The following is a 15,921-nucleotide window of genomic DNA, read 5'->3' as shown; positions in this document are numbered from 1 at the left end:
AAGTCGGCCTGAGAGAAGCTGAACCCAAATCAAATGCCGCCTGGAACTGTGAGTAAAGAAGTGCAGTCTGCCTTCGGGCCCCTACCTTCCCCATGTTCCTGGGACCAGCGTTGAGAGAGAGAGCCGAGACCCCTGGCCCGTCTAAAGGGACAGCCATGGAAAGGAGCCGGGTCAGAGGGAATGGTGTTCGCGAGGCTTCTTCGGGAAGGAAGAGGTTTCCCAGGAACACACCCGCATCCTGTGTTTGCTGATAAACCCTTCTGTCACTAGAATCTTACACCTGTTACTACGTCCTTCCTAACTGACAAGGCAGGCTGAGGATCACTCTAGAGCCTGGAAGAGGTCTGAAAGGGGGACTCACCCAGTCTGCCAGGTTAGGATGTGGTGGGGACTGCTTGGGGGCGTCGCTCCAATTTCACTTGACGGTGTTGAGCTTCTCTGGCTTTGAGGTAAGGCAGCTGCAGAGAAGGGACACAGAAGAGACAGGGGTCAGACACAGGTCAGGTGAAGGAGCTTCCTTCCAGAGATGCCGGATAGGACCCCGCAGAGGGCTCACAGTGGGGAGATACCTGCCCCTCGCCCCACGTTTGGCCAATTCCATTTTTTCCTCCAAAGCATGTGCTCCATTCTGAGTCAAGCTGACCTGGGGATCCCGGATCCCCGCTATGTACTGGCAAGTGGCCACAGGGATGGCGACAGCCCCCACTGTGGCAGAATCCGAAGCCCCACAGAGCTCGGAGACCTGGGCGGGCTAGTCAGGGAGAGCCCCTGTCTCTAGACACCAGGGAGAGAGGCCTCCGGGCATCTTCAGATGTGGCCCCAGTGTTAAAACGGTGCAATGAACAGAGAACTTCCAGAAAGGCGCTCAGCACTTGCTCCTTGTTTCAGGCTGTGACTGACCACTTGAGGACACTTCCAAGGCGCAGAGCTTTTATAGGAAAGCTCATCCAAATCTGGCTACGAGGAATTTATTGATGTGGGCAGGATTTTTCTAGCTGGGAAAATTCACTAAAGTAAATCCTCCTTGAACGCATCCTCTGCCTTCCTGGGAACGGAATCTTTCTCATCAGTAAACCTCAGATACAGCCGCTTAGAATTTGTCGTCGAAAATACGCTTGCCAAGAGTTACCAAATTGGTCAGGGAAGCCAATCTACTAGGCGAGCGCTACAGTTTTGACAGAACAGAAACACTTGTGTTCCCGTCAGCTGGCTACTAACACGGTCACAGAGGCTCGTCTTCTTTACTAATTTTTTTTTAAGATTTTATTTATTTAGACAGAGAAAGACACAGCGAGAGAGGGAACACAATGTATTAATAAGCTACTAATGTATTAATAAGCTACTAATTTATTATGTCTCAACATCCTCCCCTCTCTTTCCCTATGGTCAGTCTGAGTAGAGCCTCCTGGCCGAGCCGCCCCCCTCTGTGCGTGCTGAGAGCCCTGCCCGGCACTGCTGAGCACTGATGGCCACTGTCACCACTGTTCTTTCCCAGGGAGGGACGGGGAAGGGAGAGTAGCTTCTGAAGCCACCGGTGGTGTGTCCATTCTGGCCCTGCTCAGTGCTCTTAGTACAAGAATAATAAGTGACCCTTCCATAATTAAATTATCAAGTATTGAAAGTCCTTTACCAAAATTCCTCTGGTCACCTTCCTAACATCACGGAGATGGGGACTCCGGAGCAGTAGGACTTCGCCCTAAGAGCTGACCTCCGGTACTCCACCCGGCCGCTGCCCTGAGCCCCCACCCAAGGGACACCGCCAGACACCGGCGCCCTAGCGCCCAAGCCCAGAGCCAGCGTCGCTCCGCACGGGGCCACTCGGGTCTGTAACTAGCGTCTCTGGACAAAGGCTGAGAGCCGTCTGCACGGAGCGTCTCTGACTGTCCCTACAAGAAGTGGCTGGACGGAGGGTTTGCGCCCCGACCTCCTCGGAGGCTGAAGTGGGGGCCAGTTAGCCCAGCGCTGCTCGACCCCGTCCGAGGTCTTCGCCCCGGGCGAAAGCCGGGCTGGAGCCAAGGGCCTGACGGAGGGGGCCTGCCCAAAGCCTCCAGTCTCAGCTGTCTGACGCCAAGGTTTCTAGAACTGCAGATACTCTGAGCAAACCTGGGAGCCCCGGAAACGAGCCGCCAGTTCCCACACCGGCGACGCCCCCCCCCCGTCACTCCCCGCCGCTCACCTGACGTGGCCTTGCACATCTGGGGCATCCTGGTGACCCTGCTGTGCGCCACGAAGGTGCTCTGGGAGGAGGTGCTGTACTGGGAGCCGCTGTCCGACGAGGTGGAGCTGGTGTGCGACAGGCGGCTGTGCTCCTTGTGCGAGGCCGTGGAGCGCTGGTACCACTGGCGCAGCTCGTCCGAGACGGCGGCGCGGCCCGCGCCCTTGTCGTGGGCGCCCTCGCGGCCCAGCGACGGAGTCCGCAGGATCTGCGAGCGCGACGGCGTCAGGCGGCCCGCGTCGCCCTCGTCGCCGCCGCGCCAGCTCTCCCTGAACAGGCCGCCCGCCGTGTACGAGTTGGAGGTCTTGAACTGCGCCTTGACGCTGTAGTGGCCCTCCTGGTCGCTCTCCAGGCTGCGCACCACCACGGGCGTGGCGCTGCCCTCGACGTACAGCGGGTACTCCTTGATGCGGTACTGCGAGCTCGGCTGGCTCTGGCTGTGCAGGTAGACGCCGTGCGCGCCGCCGCCGCCGCCGTGCGCGCCGCCGCCGCGCGCCGCCAGGTTGGGCATGCTGCCCGAGTTCGCCGCGCCCAGCGCGCCCGCCGCCCGCTGCCGCTGCCGCTGCCGCGCGCGCGCCTTCGACGGCGAGTCCTCGGCCAGCGTGGAGTAGTTGGCGTTCATCTGCGCCGGGTAGTAGTGCTCCGAGCTCGAGTGGCTGGTGCAGGAGGAGCAGTCGTCCATGGGGTCCGAGCCGTTGCTGCTACGAGTCCGTGGGGTGTAGAAGTCGGGGCTCCCGGTGTCGTTCTCCGAGCCCAGGAGCTTGCCCTGGGACTCCAAGCTGGAGCTCCGGTGCCTAAAGTGCAGGGCGAGGCTGTGCAGCCGTGTGGGGCTGAGGTCCACCGACCTAAGAGGGGGAGACGGCGGGTGGGTCGGGGGCCCGGGGGGAGGGCGACGGACGGGGGGCGGGGCGGAGCCGGGATTGTCATCTGGTCGGAGCCGCCAGCGAACACGCGTCTAGGAGCCCGGGTAGAAGCAGGACTGCCCCGGGAGTCAGGGTGCTGCCTGCTGACGCCAGGTGAACACAGAGACCGGAGGGGACCGCAGATGCCTGGAGGCCAGCGGGGCCTCGCCTGCGATGCCTGATTCCGAGTGGGCGTGGGACAGGAGCGGGCACCCACGGAAGGGTGTCCCCTGAAAAAATACGCCAGTAGCCTGGCCTGTTTTGTTTTTTAAATGGGGGAAAGGGCTTCTATAGATACGAAGGGAACCAAGAGAATCCCTATTCTAGCATTATGTTAAATCAGATGAAATGCCCACTTTTGGGGCACCTGGGTGGCTCAGTCATTAAGTGTCTGCCTTCGGCTCAGGTCATGATCCCAGCGTCCTGGGATCGAGCCCCGCATCGGGCTCCCTGCTCCGCGGGAAGCCTGCTTCTCTCTCTCCCACTCCCCCTGCTTGTGTTCCCTCTCTCACTGCGTCTCTCTGTCAAGTAAATAAATAAAATCTTTAAAAAAAAAAGAAATGCCCACTTTTTGTAGCTCAAAAAACAGTCCAACAGAGGGCACTTCACAGGGTTCAACCAAATACTATTATGAAACCCACAACAATGGATTTCCATTCCCCTGAAACTCTAAAATGAAAGGTTGCTGGACCACGGAGCACTTAAAAATTACCCGTGCAAATACTTACCATGTTACTACCTTGTCTACAATCCCCTCTTTTTTTTTTTTTTGAGTCCACACTATAAACATCCATCTCTGTCGCTGGCGTGGACAATGCTAGGATAGATGTGACAACCAGGGTGGCCCCACTGGCCAAGTACAGGAAGAGGTGAGTTCCCGTTCTGACGGCCACTCACAGTAGAATGTGAAGTCCCCAGCGAGGGGCCCTCCAGTACTTGGTCCTCAGTTTCCTCTCTGGTCCCACCCACTCCATCATCGGCTCTGGCCATACTGGCCTCCTGGGAACGTGCCAAGTGTGGGCCTGCCTCTGGGGCTTGGATCCTGCCGTTCCCCGAGACAGCCTCAGAACTTGCTACCCCATCCACTCAGGTCTCTGCTCAAATGTCACCTTATTAAAGAGAACTTCCCTGTCCCTGATGCTTTTACTTCACACAGAGTCTTTCTTTCCACTGTGTAGGCTCCTGTCCAATTCCTTTTTCTTCTTTGTGCTTATCACCACTTGACATATTTCTTTCTTGTGACTCCCCACTGCTAAAATGTCACTCCACTGAGAGCTGGAGTGTGGTCTGTTTTGTTCACTGCTCTATCCCCTACGGGGGTCCCTGGTACATAAAGGCACTTGATAAATATTTGTTGCATGAAAGAATGAAGGAGACAGTCTTGCCTGGAGGGCTCAATCTTACCCTATATAAATCTATCCTTTGAGCCACAGTCCTGGGCAATCAGTTTTTGATAAAATGGAATGATGGCTTTGGTTTTGCCTCTTTTCAGAAAAAGAAGGTGTGATTCACAGCTTCACTTTTGCCTGTTCTTTTTGCTTTTCAATGAATTTATACCTTGAGGCATTAAAAAGTCCAGGATAAACGGAAGCATCAGTCAGAAGCTATGTGAAGGCTACAGAATAGAGATCACCCGCATCCGTGCAAGGCTGTTGTGTGTGCAGCATGCTTCCCTGCTAATCTGGCTAGCCCGTCCTGCCTCCATGTGGATTAGCAAAGCTCCCTCCATGGGGCGCCCGGCTGGCTCAGTCAGCAGGGCACGCGGCTCTTCCTTTCAGGGTTGTGAGTTCGAGTCCCACGTCTGGTGTAGAGGTTGCTTAAATAAACAAACTTTAAACAAATCTTAAAAAAAAAAGGAAAGCTCCCTCCATGCCCACTGCCTCCAGAAGCCGGGGAATTCTCCAGGCGACTCCTGGCGCCCACTGGACGGAGCCACTGGGATAAGAACAGGTCTCGTGGCTAACGTGGGCTGCCTGCTGCCTGCTGCCTGCTGGGGTTTTCATCCTGCTTCGCTCTAATAGGAACCTGCCTCGCTGGTTCAGGCCTGACCATAGTTCACCAATTCTCTGGGTCAGTTTGGGGCCAGCGATGCCAAGGCTCACAAAGGGAGGTCCGCTCTAGGGAGGGAAGTGGCCCAAAGGCCTGGTACACTCACCTCGTGGAATGAACGTAGTGGGGACTCCGGACCCGGAGGTCTGGGGTGGACGGCATGCTGGACTGTGAGTTCCAGTGGGGCAGGCTGCGGATGGGGCTGTTCTGCAGGGAGCTGCTGCCCCCTCCAGCTTCGGCACAGCTCCCCGTACTGGGAAAGCGCTTGTGGGTGCTGCAAACCAGATACCAAGCTGGTCACCGCCAGACACGACTGTCCCTCTTCCCAGGGGGCGACCCAGCCGCGGACATCAGCCCTAGTGTCAGGAAAGCTTGCCCAGGACCGCCCCACCTCTCCCTCGGATTCCTACTGTGGTACTCAGCTGTCCCCCCCCCCCCCCGAAGTGGGTGGGGGTCCCCGTGCCCGATCCCCACGGCAGTGTGAGACAAACACCCTCATCAGCCTTGTTCTGCATAGTCCCTGCCCTCAACCACAGTTTCTGGTTTCCAGCCGACAAATATTTACCTGTCTGGACAGCCCCACTGGGAGCTTTAAAGGGCGTAATTAAAGGCAACGAGAAAAACAGAGAAACGGACCAAAAATGCCTTCCAAACATGCCTCTCTGCAATCTCAGCCGAGTCATGAGCTGATAACGCACAGCTAGCACGACAGCTGTCTGGCTCCAGAATCTTGGCGGACGAGGCTGCAGGGTTCTGAGCCACTCTGGGATTCCTACGAGTGGCCTCTCACTTGCCATGCAGAGTAGTGCTGCCCCCGACTTGCGCGTTGACTCGCGTGTCATTGCACAACATCCTATCCCTGTGCCGACACGCCCACTGTGAGCCCCAACCCCCTTTCCTTGCGCACGACCGAGCTGCACCTCGACAGGGTCAGCAGCAGAGGGCGCTGTGAGCGCAGCACGGCGGACCGGCCGCCGGGGGAGGGAGGGCGGGCATCAGCCCGATGCGATTCTGCGACTTGTGGATGCTATTTGGGACAGCCTTTGTTTTTTGTTTTTTGTGGCCTCCCTGACCCGGCTCACCTGGAATGGCCGTGGGAGGAGCGTTTCTTGACCTTCTCGTAAGGCTCATCCAAAGAGGACTCGCTCCACATTTTGGGCTTTATGGGGGACTTGTCATAGTCGTTGCGGTGATAGTGCATCTGCCGGAGTCCCTCCAGGGACTGGGGAGGGGGGGGCCTGTTGTGTGATGGTGGCCGAGGAGGGAGTCCCTTGTGAGGAGACTGTAAGGGGGACAGTGTGCTGGTGACCTGAGAGTCTTCTGCGCAGAGATGGAGAGAGACGAACTGAGCAAGGGCCCCTCCCACCGGCCCAGACAGCCCCGCCCCGCCCCGCCCACACCCACCCCTGCCAGGCTCAGTGACAGCACCCCTCGGCTTCCCCACTTGCCAAGACAGGTCAAACCAGAACAAACCAAACCGACACTTCAAGCGGCACTCAGTGGGGAGAGGAGTTTCACTCTGGATTAGCTACAGACCGAGGGGAGCCCGAATTCCATTAAAGATCCACAGCGCATGATGGCTTCATAGCAAACAGCAGAATGGAGCCCTGATTACACTGCCAAGTTGTCTTTCTGTGGACCCTAAGCGTCTAATTCGCTCTGGAGCAGTTTTAGCTCTGTGAGGGTTCTGTTTTGTTCACTTCTACCACCTCAGTGCCTGGAATGATGGCACACAGCAGGTGCTCAATAAATACTTGTTAGAAGAAATTAAAGTATGCATGTTGAGTATCATTATCTGTTGGTGGCTCTGGGTGTCCATCCTCTCTGCTTTCCTCAGATCTCTATTGTCTTTTAATGTGTTCCTAGTGGTTTTCCTCTTGGACCTGCCTTTGGTTCCTCAGGAAGGAGATAGGCCACAGATATCAACTGAACGGAAGATTACTCCTTGCCTTCAGGGGAGTCACGATCTATCCCACCCTATGTGCTGAGGGGGATTCAGCAGTGGACGGGCAGAGAGGAGGAAGGGAAGAGCCCAGGGCCACGTCCAGCTGGGGTGGTGGCTGGTGAGGAGGAGGAGGGACAGAGGGGGAAGCTCCTGTCAGGGGCTAGTGCAGCTGACCTGCTGTGCCCCCAGAGATGAGCAGGGTGCCCCAGCTCACAGGGGGCCTTCGATTCCAGCTGAGGAATGGGGATTTGGTCTGAAAGCCATTAGAAGACTTAGCAACTTTGTAAGCATGGATGCGTCAGGATGAAAATCCTGTTTGAGAGCCAGTCAGCTGTCTGGGTTGAAACCGGGCAAGGCCGGGAGAGGGCTGAGGCAGGGGTTAAGGGAGAGGGAGATATCCAGTGTGTCCACCCCTCAAATCAGTGAAGGCAAGAGCCCCTAGAAGGGGCCAGCCTGCAGTGGGAGTGGGGGTCCAGGTGAGGCAGTAATGCCCCTCAGGTCGCCTGGGGCTCCGGAGACTAATCGCCAATGAGGCATCCACATTAGCTAATGACAACAGGCTCCTTCCTCCCCCAACTTTTCTCTCACAACGGAATCTCAACAACTGTCCGTGTTCCCGCTTTTGGAGAGACTGCAGTCCAAGAGGCCAGAACCAGGGCTGGATCTCCCGTGCTCACAACGTCTCCCTGCTCACCTGCAGCCTGGCCTCATCCCCACCCGTGTAACGAAGCAGATAATAAAAATATTACAACCTGACTGCTAAGAGCAGGGCCAAGACCTCCGGGTAAATAACCTGCTAGCCTCTCCCCACATCAATAGCACTATTATTAGGCTCGCAATGATCATCATGACTCTGTGCTGGGTAGACTGTTTTATATTTTCTGTCTGAATAGCCTCTTAGCACTGCCCATATGAGGTTTCCCTAAAGTGCAAAAAAAATTAACTGTCGCTTAATATATTTCCGTATTATTAATGTCCTGGCCTTCCAAGTTTTGGCTTAAACCCACAGAACATTCTCAGAGATGGTCCTGTGCCTGGAGTGAGTGAGTGAGTGAGTGAGTGAGTGAGTGAGTGTGTGTGTGTGTGTGTGTTGGGGGGTAGGTATGAGGGACTGGTTCTAAGAACTCCCCAAGAAAATATCCTGATAACCGCTGAGTTTTCAGAGGTTAGCAAGACAGTTTCAAGGCCTGACCAACAATCTAAAGGGACATCTTCCCTTTCGTCTTCACGATTTCTCAGGATGATGTGGAGGGCTGGTTTTCTTCCTGCCACCCCCAGGCTTTCCTAATAGGCTTCCATCTTTGATTTGTGATCCAACCAAAGTCCACGTCCTTCCTCCAGAAATGATGAATACTCAAAAGGCAACTGCACCCAGTGTTTAGATACAAATGTGGTTTTAGCAACTACAACACAGTCTATCACCTTAACCGCTACCTCTGGGCCACAGGAGATACTCAAGTTCCAGCAGATATGAGTTGACCTTGAACCCACCCACTCCCAACCACTCGAGTGAGTGCTGGGGACAAGGGCCTCGTGGAGCACCCAGCTGCCACCTGGGCCCGGCTCCTGCCTTTCCACCAAGCTGTGCCCGACGACGCACCGCTTAATGCCCGTCTGATCTGGGCCCGAGTTCTGAAGCAGGAAACGAACAACCTACCATCCTCTAGCACAAGGGCATCTGAGAGGGAACTGTCTTCACTGGCAATATTTCCATCTGAGAAGACAAAAAGCAAAAGTCCGCGAGTTTCACACATCCCCCAGACAAAACCCAATCTGTAAAAATCCTGCATTTAAGACCATCATGTCCTCCTCCTTCTGATCAGAAAGGTTGCATGAAACACAATCAAAATGCTGGCTGGCATTTCTTTGGACAGTCCCTGGGGCGGCGGGGGGTGTCACTGGTACATCCCCCGCACCTGACGCTTGCGCTGTGCCCCAGGGTCTCTGTCTGTCTGTCTGTGCTCTTGTTTCCTGGGACCCGGCAGTGCCGAGTAGCTTAATATCCAGGATAAAGGCCGCCTGGCCTGGTGAAGCCACACCACTGTCCCGGCCCAATCTCAGGGCATGTTCCAACTGAACCGAAGGGAGCTAACTGCTCTTTATTCTACACACGCAAAACCAGGGTGAGGAACTTGGCTTTGCTCTTATGGCCATAAATGTCTTCTCCATAAACTTCTCAAGTCATTACTAGTGAAAACAAGCTGCTAAGTACAGCTTCTCTCCCTCCAAGGTTTATTTTTATAGATACTAGTTAATCATGAGGACGCACCCAAGAGGGAGCCAAATGATCCTCCCTCTTTTACATCTGGGGAAACTGAGGCCCACCTAGGGAGGAGTGGTTTCTAGGCAGTTGGTCTGCTCTCCCGACAAAGGGAGCCAAAAGTCCCAGGTCTGAAGTTCCACGTTTGGTGTTTTAGCTCTTGAAATAAAACACCAGGCTAAGGAACTACAGAGAACTGGAATTATTCCTCTAATTTGGGCACAGAAGAAACATGATGTCAAGGATGCAGCAAAATAAAGAAGGTATATTCTTGAACAGTTAAAAAAAAAAATGGCTGCAAACCTGGATGGGACCCTGTGTTGGGGGACAAACACAGATTTGAACACAGACCGTAGCAGTGGGGCTCACAGAATAGCGCTCGCCGGGCAGGCCAGGGACAGGTGCCCCTCCCAAGCTCGGCTCTGGTGACCATGCTGGATGCTCCCGCAGAGCCGCGACTCCCCGAGGGCCTTCGAGGGCCACAAAGATGTCCCCAAAGAGGCATCACACAGACAAGGGTTCGCTGCAGCTCTGTTCGGAAGTGGGCGACAAAAGGACAAAGTCTTGGCCAAGGACGATGGGGCAGGATGGGGAAAGATGGTTATTCCAAATTTCCTAGAGGGACAGGATTTGTTTATGGCCTCTCTCTTGTTTTCCTCAACTCGGGAGTCACTTTAATTGTATTGCTTGGTGGACTCTGAGCAACCACGGGGCAGAGAACCTTGATTTTGGCGTCCTGGGAGTTTCCGGTATAGGGTGGCTTCCCTAGTAAGCCCACATTCTAAGGTTGCACAATTATATTTTATATGTTATATATCACTTATATATATGTAATATATATAATTGTGGTAAAATATACACAACATAAAATCTACCGTTTTAACCACTGTGAGCTGTATCGTTCAGTGGTATTAAGTCTATTTGCATTGCTGTGCAACCATCATCCGTCTCCAGAATGTTTTCATTTTCCCAGACAAAAACCAGTACCCATCAAGTACTAACCCCCCATCCCGCCTTCCCGAGCCCCTGGGAACCTCTATCCCACTTTTGGTCTTCCTAGAGCCAAAGTGTTTTAAACGCGTAAACCATGAAAGAATATTTGACATATATTCTAAAGAGTCTGCTAAACATAGAAAAAAAGGATTGTAACCATTGGAGGACTTGATGGTGTTGGTGGATTCGGGAGTATTTCCTTCTAGTGTTTACCAAATAGAATCACCCAGATTCCTGACCCCTGCTGACCTGAGCTCAGGGGTCTGGACAGCAAAGTGGGGCGGCCCCGTCCTTCTCAGCTTCAGCTCTGGGCCAGGAAGCCGTGGAGCTGGTCTGTCTGAAGACAGAGGCTCTGCGGGGGTGCTGGCCTGCCGTGTACCCCAGCCACCCACAGGTAGGGTGATCAGGTCCCTGAGGTCAGAGCCTGGCAACTCCAGCAAGGCTGAACTGGCACGGTGAGCTCAGCCTGGCTCCTGGTGAGGGCGGGGAAGAGCCTGTAGCTTGGGCTGCAGGTCTCCCAAGGGGGCACCAAGTAGAGATCAGGACAGTTTGACTTGTATAATCTACCTCCTCCGTGGACCTGAGTACCCTTTATTGCTCTCATTTGGTATCAGGCCTTATTAGCTTCGCTTTACTGATTAAAAAAAAAAAAAAAAAGATAAGGCCCAGGGTAGTTAAAGGGCTTGCTCAGGTCCCACAGGGAGCCAGCTTTGGACCTGCTCCCCGGGGTGGGCCTGGGTCGTGAGGCCCCGGGGTGGGGGGGGCGGGCTTAGCACTCACCGGCGATGATCAGGGAAGCCCTCTGCGTGGGTTTCTTCCCGGACTTGATGCGGTTCTCATTGATGGCATTTTCAATCTCCTGCAGCTTCTTCAGTGCATTCAGATAAGAGGTTTTCCTTTGTTTCTTCAGTTTTTTGCTGACATTGGGGTCACTGGCGAGGCGGCGGGCAGCCTCTGTAATCTGGGATTGAATGGCGAACTCTCGTTCCAGGCGTTCCAGCTCAGCTTCCTGTGGGAGGGAGAGATGGGGCTTGCTGACACTTGGGGGACACTGAGCCAGGGGCTAAGGGAGGCACTGTCCTCCCCGCCCCTGCCCCCAGGCCAGCGTGCCCTACTCTTTGGGAGACTCTCCTACTAGGAAACCAGCACTCCCAGTACCTAGCCCCAATCCTGCCTGGCCCCGCAATGGCCCCTTTCCTGAAATCTCTGCCCGCCAGGCCCTGGGCACTCCCACTTTCAAGACCCTTGGCCCCTGTTAGGGTCAGGAGACGAATGTGGGTCACTACTGGGCAGCATCACCCAGAAGCAGAGCTTCCCAGCTGCAGGCCAGAGGCAGGGGGTCACTTGGCTTCATCTCCTTGATCTCAAGGTTCACAAAGACCAGACCCTTGCAGAAATCAGAGCCTATTTGGTTGGCGACTCCTTGCCATCTTGGGCTGAGGATGCACAATTACTTCCAGAGCGGGCTCCTATGAGTTTGCAGTAGGGAGCTCACATGGGTCCTCTGCCTCCCGTATTTTGAGCCCTTCGTGCTGGGACGTACCCTGCCCCCCAGGACCTCTTTCAGAAGCCCTTTCTGTAAGCTCCTGCTGTCCTCACACCTGCCCACTGGCAGCCGCGCTGGGTGGCGAGGCACGGATGGGAGGGCGGAGGAGCCCGGCCCCACTCCTGGGACCGCTTCAGGGCATTCTCCGTCCTCCCCTCGGGCACCTCCCTGCGGCCTCCACCCCTGCCTTTGGCCAGAAGGAGCAGATGGGTGGATGTGCCCTCAAACAGCTTTGGTCCCAGGAGAAATGTGGCTGTGGCCGTCGGGGCTGGGCGGATGAATGGGGACGGCCTGCAGGCTGCCCACCTCTGCAACAATCTGACAGGAACGGACCAAACCACGGGGGAACCCATCACCGTGTCTGGGGGAACGGGCAGATCTTCCCGGTTACTGGCCGCATAAAAAAGGCTTGCCTCCGGGCAGCACGTACCAGGCTGGGAGCCTCCATCGAGCCCAGCACCTTTAGCCAGATTCATTTCAGTTTGAGCACCTTAAGCCAGAGGGGAGCAGGGACCAGGAAGGAGAGGGGAGCGTGGAGATTACACAGAACTGCTTCGGAGATCATAAACTCCTTCCAGATCCTTCGAACGCTGGTTGCGCTTGCTCTCCGGAGGGAGAGGAACATGGGGATGGGTTCCCGCCCGGGGTCTTGAAACCAACAAGGCACCGGGACGAAGGCTGGTCTGTGAGGCTTCAGTGCTAGACGCAGCTGTTCTCGGGCACTGAGGGGGACCCTGGCCCGGGACCTGACCCAGCGTGGGAGCCCAGGACCAGTTCGAGCTCCCGGCACGGACACGCACAAGGCCGCCAGCCCCGGCTGTCCAGATGGCTGCCTGCGGCGTGGACCGGGAAGCCAAGTGCATTCCCAGGAGAAACAGGCAGTGACGGAGCTGGGGGTGGGGAGCCCTTCCTTCCTACAGGGGCTCTGCACACGCTCGTGCTGACTCGGGGGTGCTTCCTGTCACCAACTCTGGATCAGTACATGCAGCCTTACAGGTAAGGGAGATAGGGGTGCACACAGACTTCTCGGGGATGGCGAGGCCTCGCTTACTGGAGAGTGGGAAGGAGCTGCTGGTGGGAAGGCACTCAGGGCTGTGGTCACTCGCTAAGGTGGGGTCTGCTCTTCAAAGTTTAGTCCAGCTGTCTGTCCAGCAGAAGAGAGTGGAAGTTCCTCAGGCAATCCCGGTGACAGCCGGATTTGGAAAGTACTTGACCTGATGGTCTCCTAAATCCCAGCCACCCTCACCCTTGCTTCTGCTGTCTCCTCTCTGCTCGCAGCAACCCATGCTCACTGAGCGCGAGGCAGGTGTCAGGTAGCAAGCTAAGGGCTTCCCCCATGCCAGCGCATGTAATCCTAGCAACCGCTCCAAGACGTAAGGATTATGAAGCTCCTCTTCCAGAAGAGGAAAACTGCAGAGCGTGAGGTGCGGCTGAAGCCTCTGGTGAGTCCGCCCGTCCCCCGGGGCCTTGCGAGGGCCCATCTCAGACTGGTCCCCAGCTGTAGGCTGCTGGGCACGTGCATCCCCCACCCCGAATTCATGCTCCCACTCACCCACGGCGACTGTGACACAAGAACACCAGCTCCTCTCAATCCCTTTTGTGAGACTGTACATTTCAACATGGCCACAGCTTTCCCCACCCTTCCCCCTTGGCTTTATTCCTGTCCTTGTAAGCCCTCTGGTCAACAGCATTTTAATTAGTAACTTCATTCAGAATAAATCCCAGAAGACTTTTCCTGGACGTGACCTTGAGGCCTAAAGGTTTGCCCCGCCTCGTATCTCTCTTGATCTGAGGCTGGAGAGCTTGTTAACCAGATGGAGACCCAAGTCCCCGCACCTCCCCAGATCTGGACTCTCCTGCCCCAGCCCCCAGCCACATTTAGTGTCAAAGAGGACAAATGAGCAATGCTTCAGGGCCTCCTCCAAATGCAGACAAATGACATCAGGATGGCCCAGCATCTTGCTCATCCTCTGGCAGCAAAGTTAGCAGCAAGGTGAAGGGAAGGCCCCTGAGGGCAGGCCCTACGGTCTTTCCCCAGCCAATGGCATCCTGAGGCCATCGGCATGACCCGTTTCCTTTCTCCTTTGGTTGTTTCCTCCCACAAGAGGCTGGGCTCTGAGGAACAAAGAGCTGGAGGCCATTAATAAGACAGGTGCACCTGAGTGTCTCTGGGATGGTCTCCCAAGCTTCACTTAGTCACTTGTGACAGGCCTATCACGTTAGACAAACAACTTGCACAGAAATCAAAACGCCTACTCATGCAAGCTAACAAATCCTCCCAGGGGAGCTCCACAGTGACTGAGCAGCCAACTTAAAATGGAAAAGGGAAGATACTGGGGAGGAAAGGGGAAATGGCCTTTGGCATTAGGGTAGAATGAAGACCTTGTTACCGAAAACCCGGACGCCCCAACATTTGGGACAAATATGGCTAAGGTGAGAGAATCCACCAACGTCACGAAGGACACACCTCTCCTTTGGGCAGGATTTTCTGTTCATCCAGCTTGAAGGCCGTCCCGATTCTTCTCCGAACAATGGGTGGTTCCTCCCCTGGATCCAAGGGATATTCAACGGGCAGCTTGCCTGTCAGCTCCTGCATACATGCAACAGCACGAGAACAGGGAAATCAGAAGAGGGCACGCACTCCGTTTCTAGGACGCATGCGTGCTCATGCCGTGCTTCAAAGCGTAGATTCAGTGCATAGACTTGACATCGTCAGCTCTGGCAATACGTCTAAGGGCTCCTGAAATGCAATTTCGTTTCTAAGATTTGAGAGAGAGCGAGAGAGAGCAAGTGCATGCACGAGTGGGGGGAGGGGAGAAGGAGAGGGAGAAGTGGGCTCCCGGCTGAGCAGGGAGCCCGATGTGGGGCTCGATCCCAGGACCCTGGGATCACGACCTGAGCCGAAGGCAGACGCTTAACCGACTGGGCCACCCTGGCGCCCCTCATTTCTCTAAAAAAGCATGAGAGCAGTCCTTTCTTTACAGAGCAGATGTGCTTCGGAAAGTTTCTCCCAAAGTAAATTTCTTTTGGGTAAATGAAATCGCCATTGGCTTTCGTCATAAACCCCGAATCTCACCCATTTGTTAATTTCCCAAGTGTTCCCCCGTGTCTGCTCTGTGCCCGGTGGGGCCCCACAGCCAGGAGGGGGCACAGCCAACACGACAGCTCTGGTCTTTCCAGTTTCTACTTCATCAAATATTCCCTCACAAATATCTAAGTTCAAAATGTCCTTCAAATGAGTGTTCTTAGGAGGAGTGGTATCTAAATGGCAAAGCCAGGAAAGGTGCATATTACATAAATTAGAAACTGAACATAAATAATAATTATTCCACTCAGGCTAGGTGCTCAAGGAGCAGGCTGAGCTTAAAAAACATTACATGTATACAAATAAGAGTTTCAGTAGAAACTGAAAAGATAATCCGTTTTACTGACAAGGCCATTAAAAAAGATCTGTTGTGCATTGTCAGCCCTTAGAAATCTAATTGTGTGAATATGATGACAGTGAACTTGGTTGATGGATCACCACAGTGACTATGGCCCCGGCAGTCGCCGGTCTGTGGAGTGATTCCGGATTAGAACGAGGCTCCATATTAGGGATCATGTCTGGGAATAAAGATCAGATTTGAGTCAGTGGCTAATCCACGTAATGGAGCCAAGTCATCAAGCTCACGGAGTCGCTTCCAGGGGCCGGAGGCATGTGGGAGAGCCACGAGCAAAGCCCAGCCCTGGGTTTCCAGGCCCCAGGCAATGCCTATGGGGCCGCTCCGACACGGAAGAGGTCCCTGTCCGTCCGCACAAATACCTTCTGTGCCGGGCAGCCCAGGGCGAGTGTGCAGTGGGTGAGGAAGCCCCAAACACCGGACTCTAGGTGTTCACTCACCTTCTGATAGGAGGAGGGATCTGGCCTTTCCCCACTGCTGTGTGTGGGCACTGGGATGGGTCCATACACTGCGTGTGTGTGTGTGTGCACAAGTGTGCACCAGGCTGTGTATGTGTATGCACCGGTGTGTG

The 15,921-nt window shown here is 55.0% G+C and overlaps 1 protein-coding gene across 7 annotated transcripts in view; it reads right to left on the bottom strand.

The window, feature by feature from the left end:
- The window catches only part of FRMD4A (FERM domain containing 4A), a 310,088-nt gene that overhangs the window by 19,656 nt on the left and 274,511 nt on the right, over positions 1-15,921 (bottom strand). For 4 of the 7 annotated variants that reach the window (XM_035021605.1, XM_035021599.1, XM_035021604.1 and 1 more), the window contains exons 16-22: positions 14,378-14,500; positions 11,145-11,373; positions 8,769-8,825; positions 6,249-6,486; positions 5,273-5,440; positions 2,177-3,060; positions 362-458 (exon numbers count right to left, since the gene is read on the bottom strand). In XM_035021605.1, coding sequence (XP_034877496.1) covers positions 362-458; positions 2,177-3,060; positions 5,273-5,440; positions 6,249-6,486; positions 8,769-8,825; positions 11,145-11,373; positions 14,378-14,500 — 1,796 coding nt within the window. Of the gene's footprint in view, positions 1-361; positions 459-2,176; positions 3,061-5,272; positions 5,441-6,248; positions 6,487-8,768; positions 8,826-9,722; positions 9,903-11,144; positions 11,374-14,377; positions 14,501-15,921 lie in introns of all 7 variants that reach the window. The other 3 variants (XM_035021598.1, XM_035021601.1, XM_035021600.1) reach the window with 1 other exon arrangement.

Source organism: Mirounga leonina, unplaced genomic scaffold (genome assembly GCF_011800145.1).
Source record: "Mirounga leonina isolate KUSES-001 unplaced genomic scaffold, KU_Mleo_1.0 Mir_175, whole genome shotgun sequence".
NCBI lineage: Eukaryota > Metazoa > Chordata > Mammalia > Carnivora > Phocidae > Mirounga > Mirounga leonina.
Note: the sequence above shows the minus strand (reverse complement) of the source record. Positions and strands in the feature narration are given on the sequence as shown.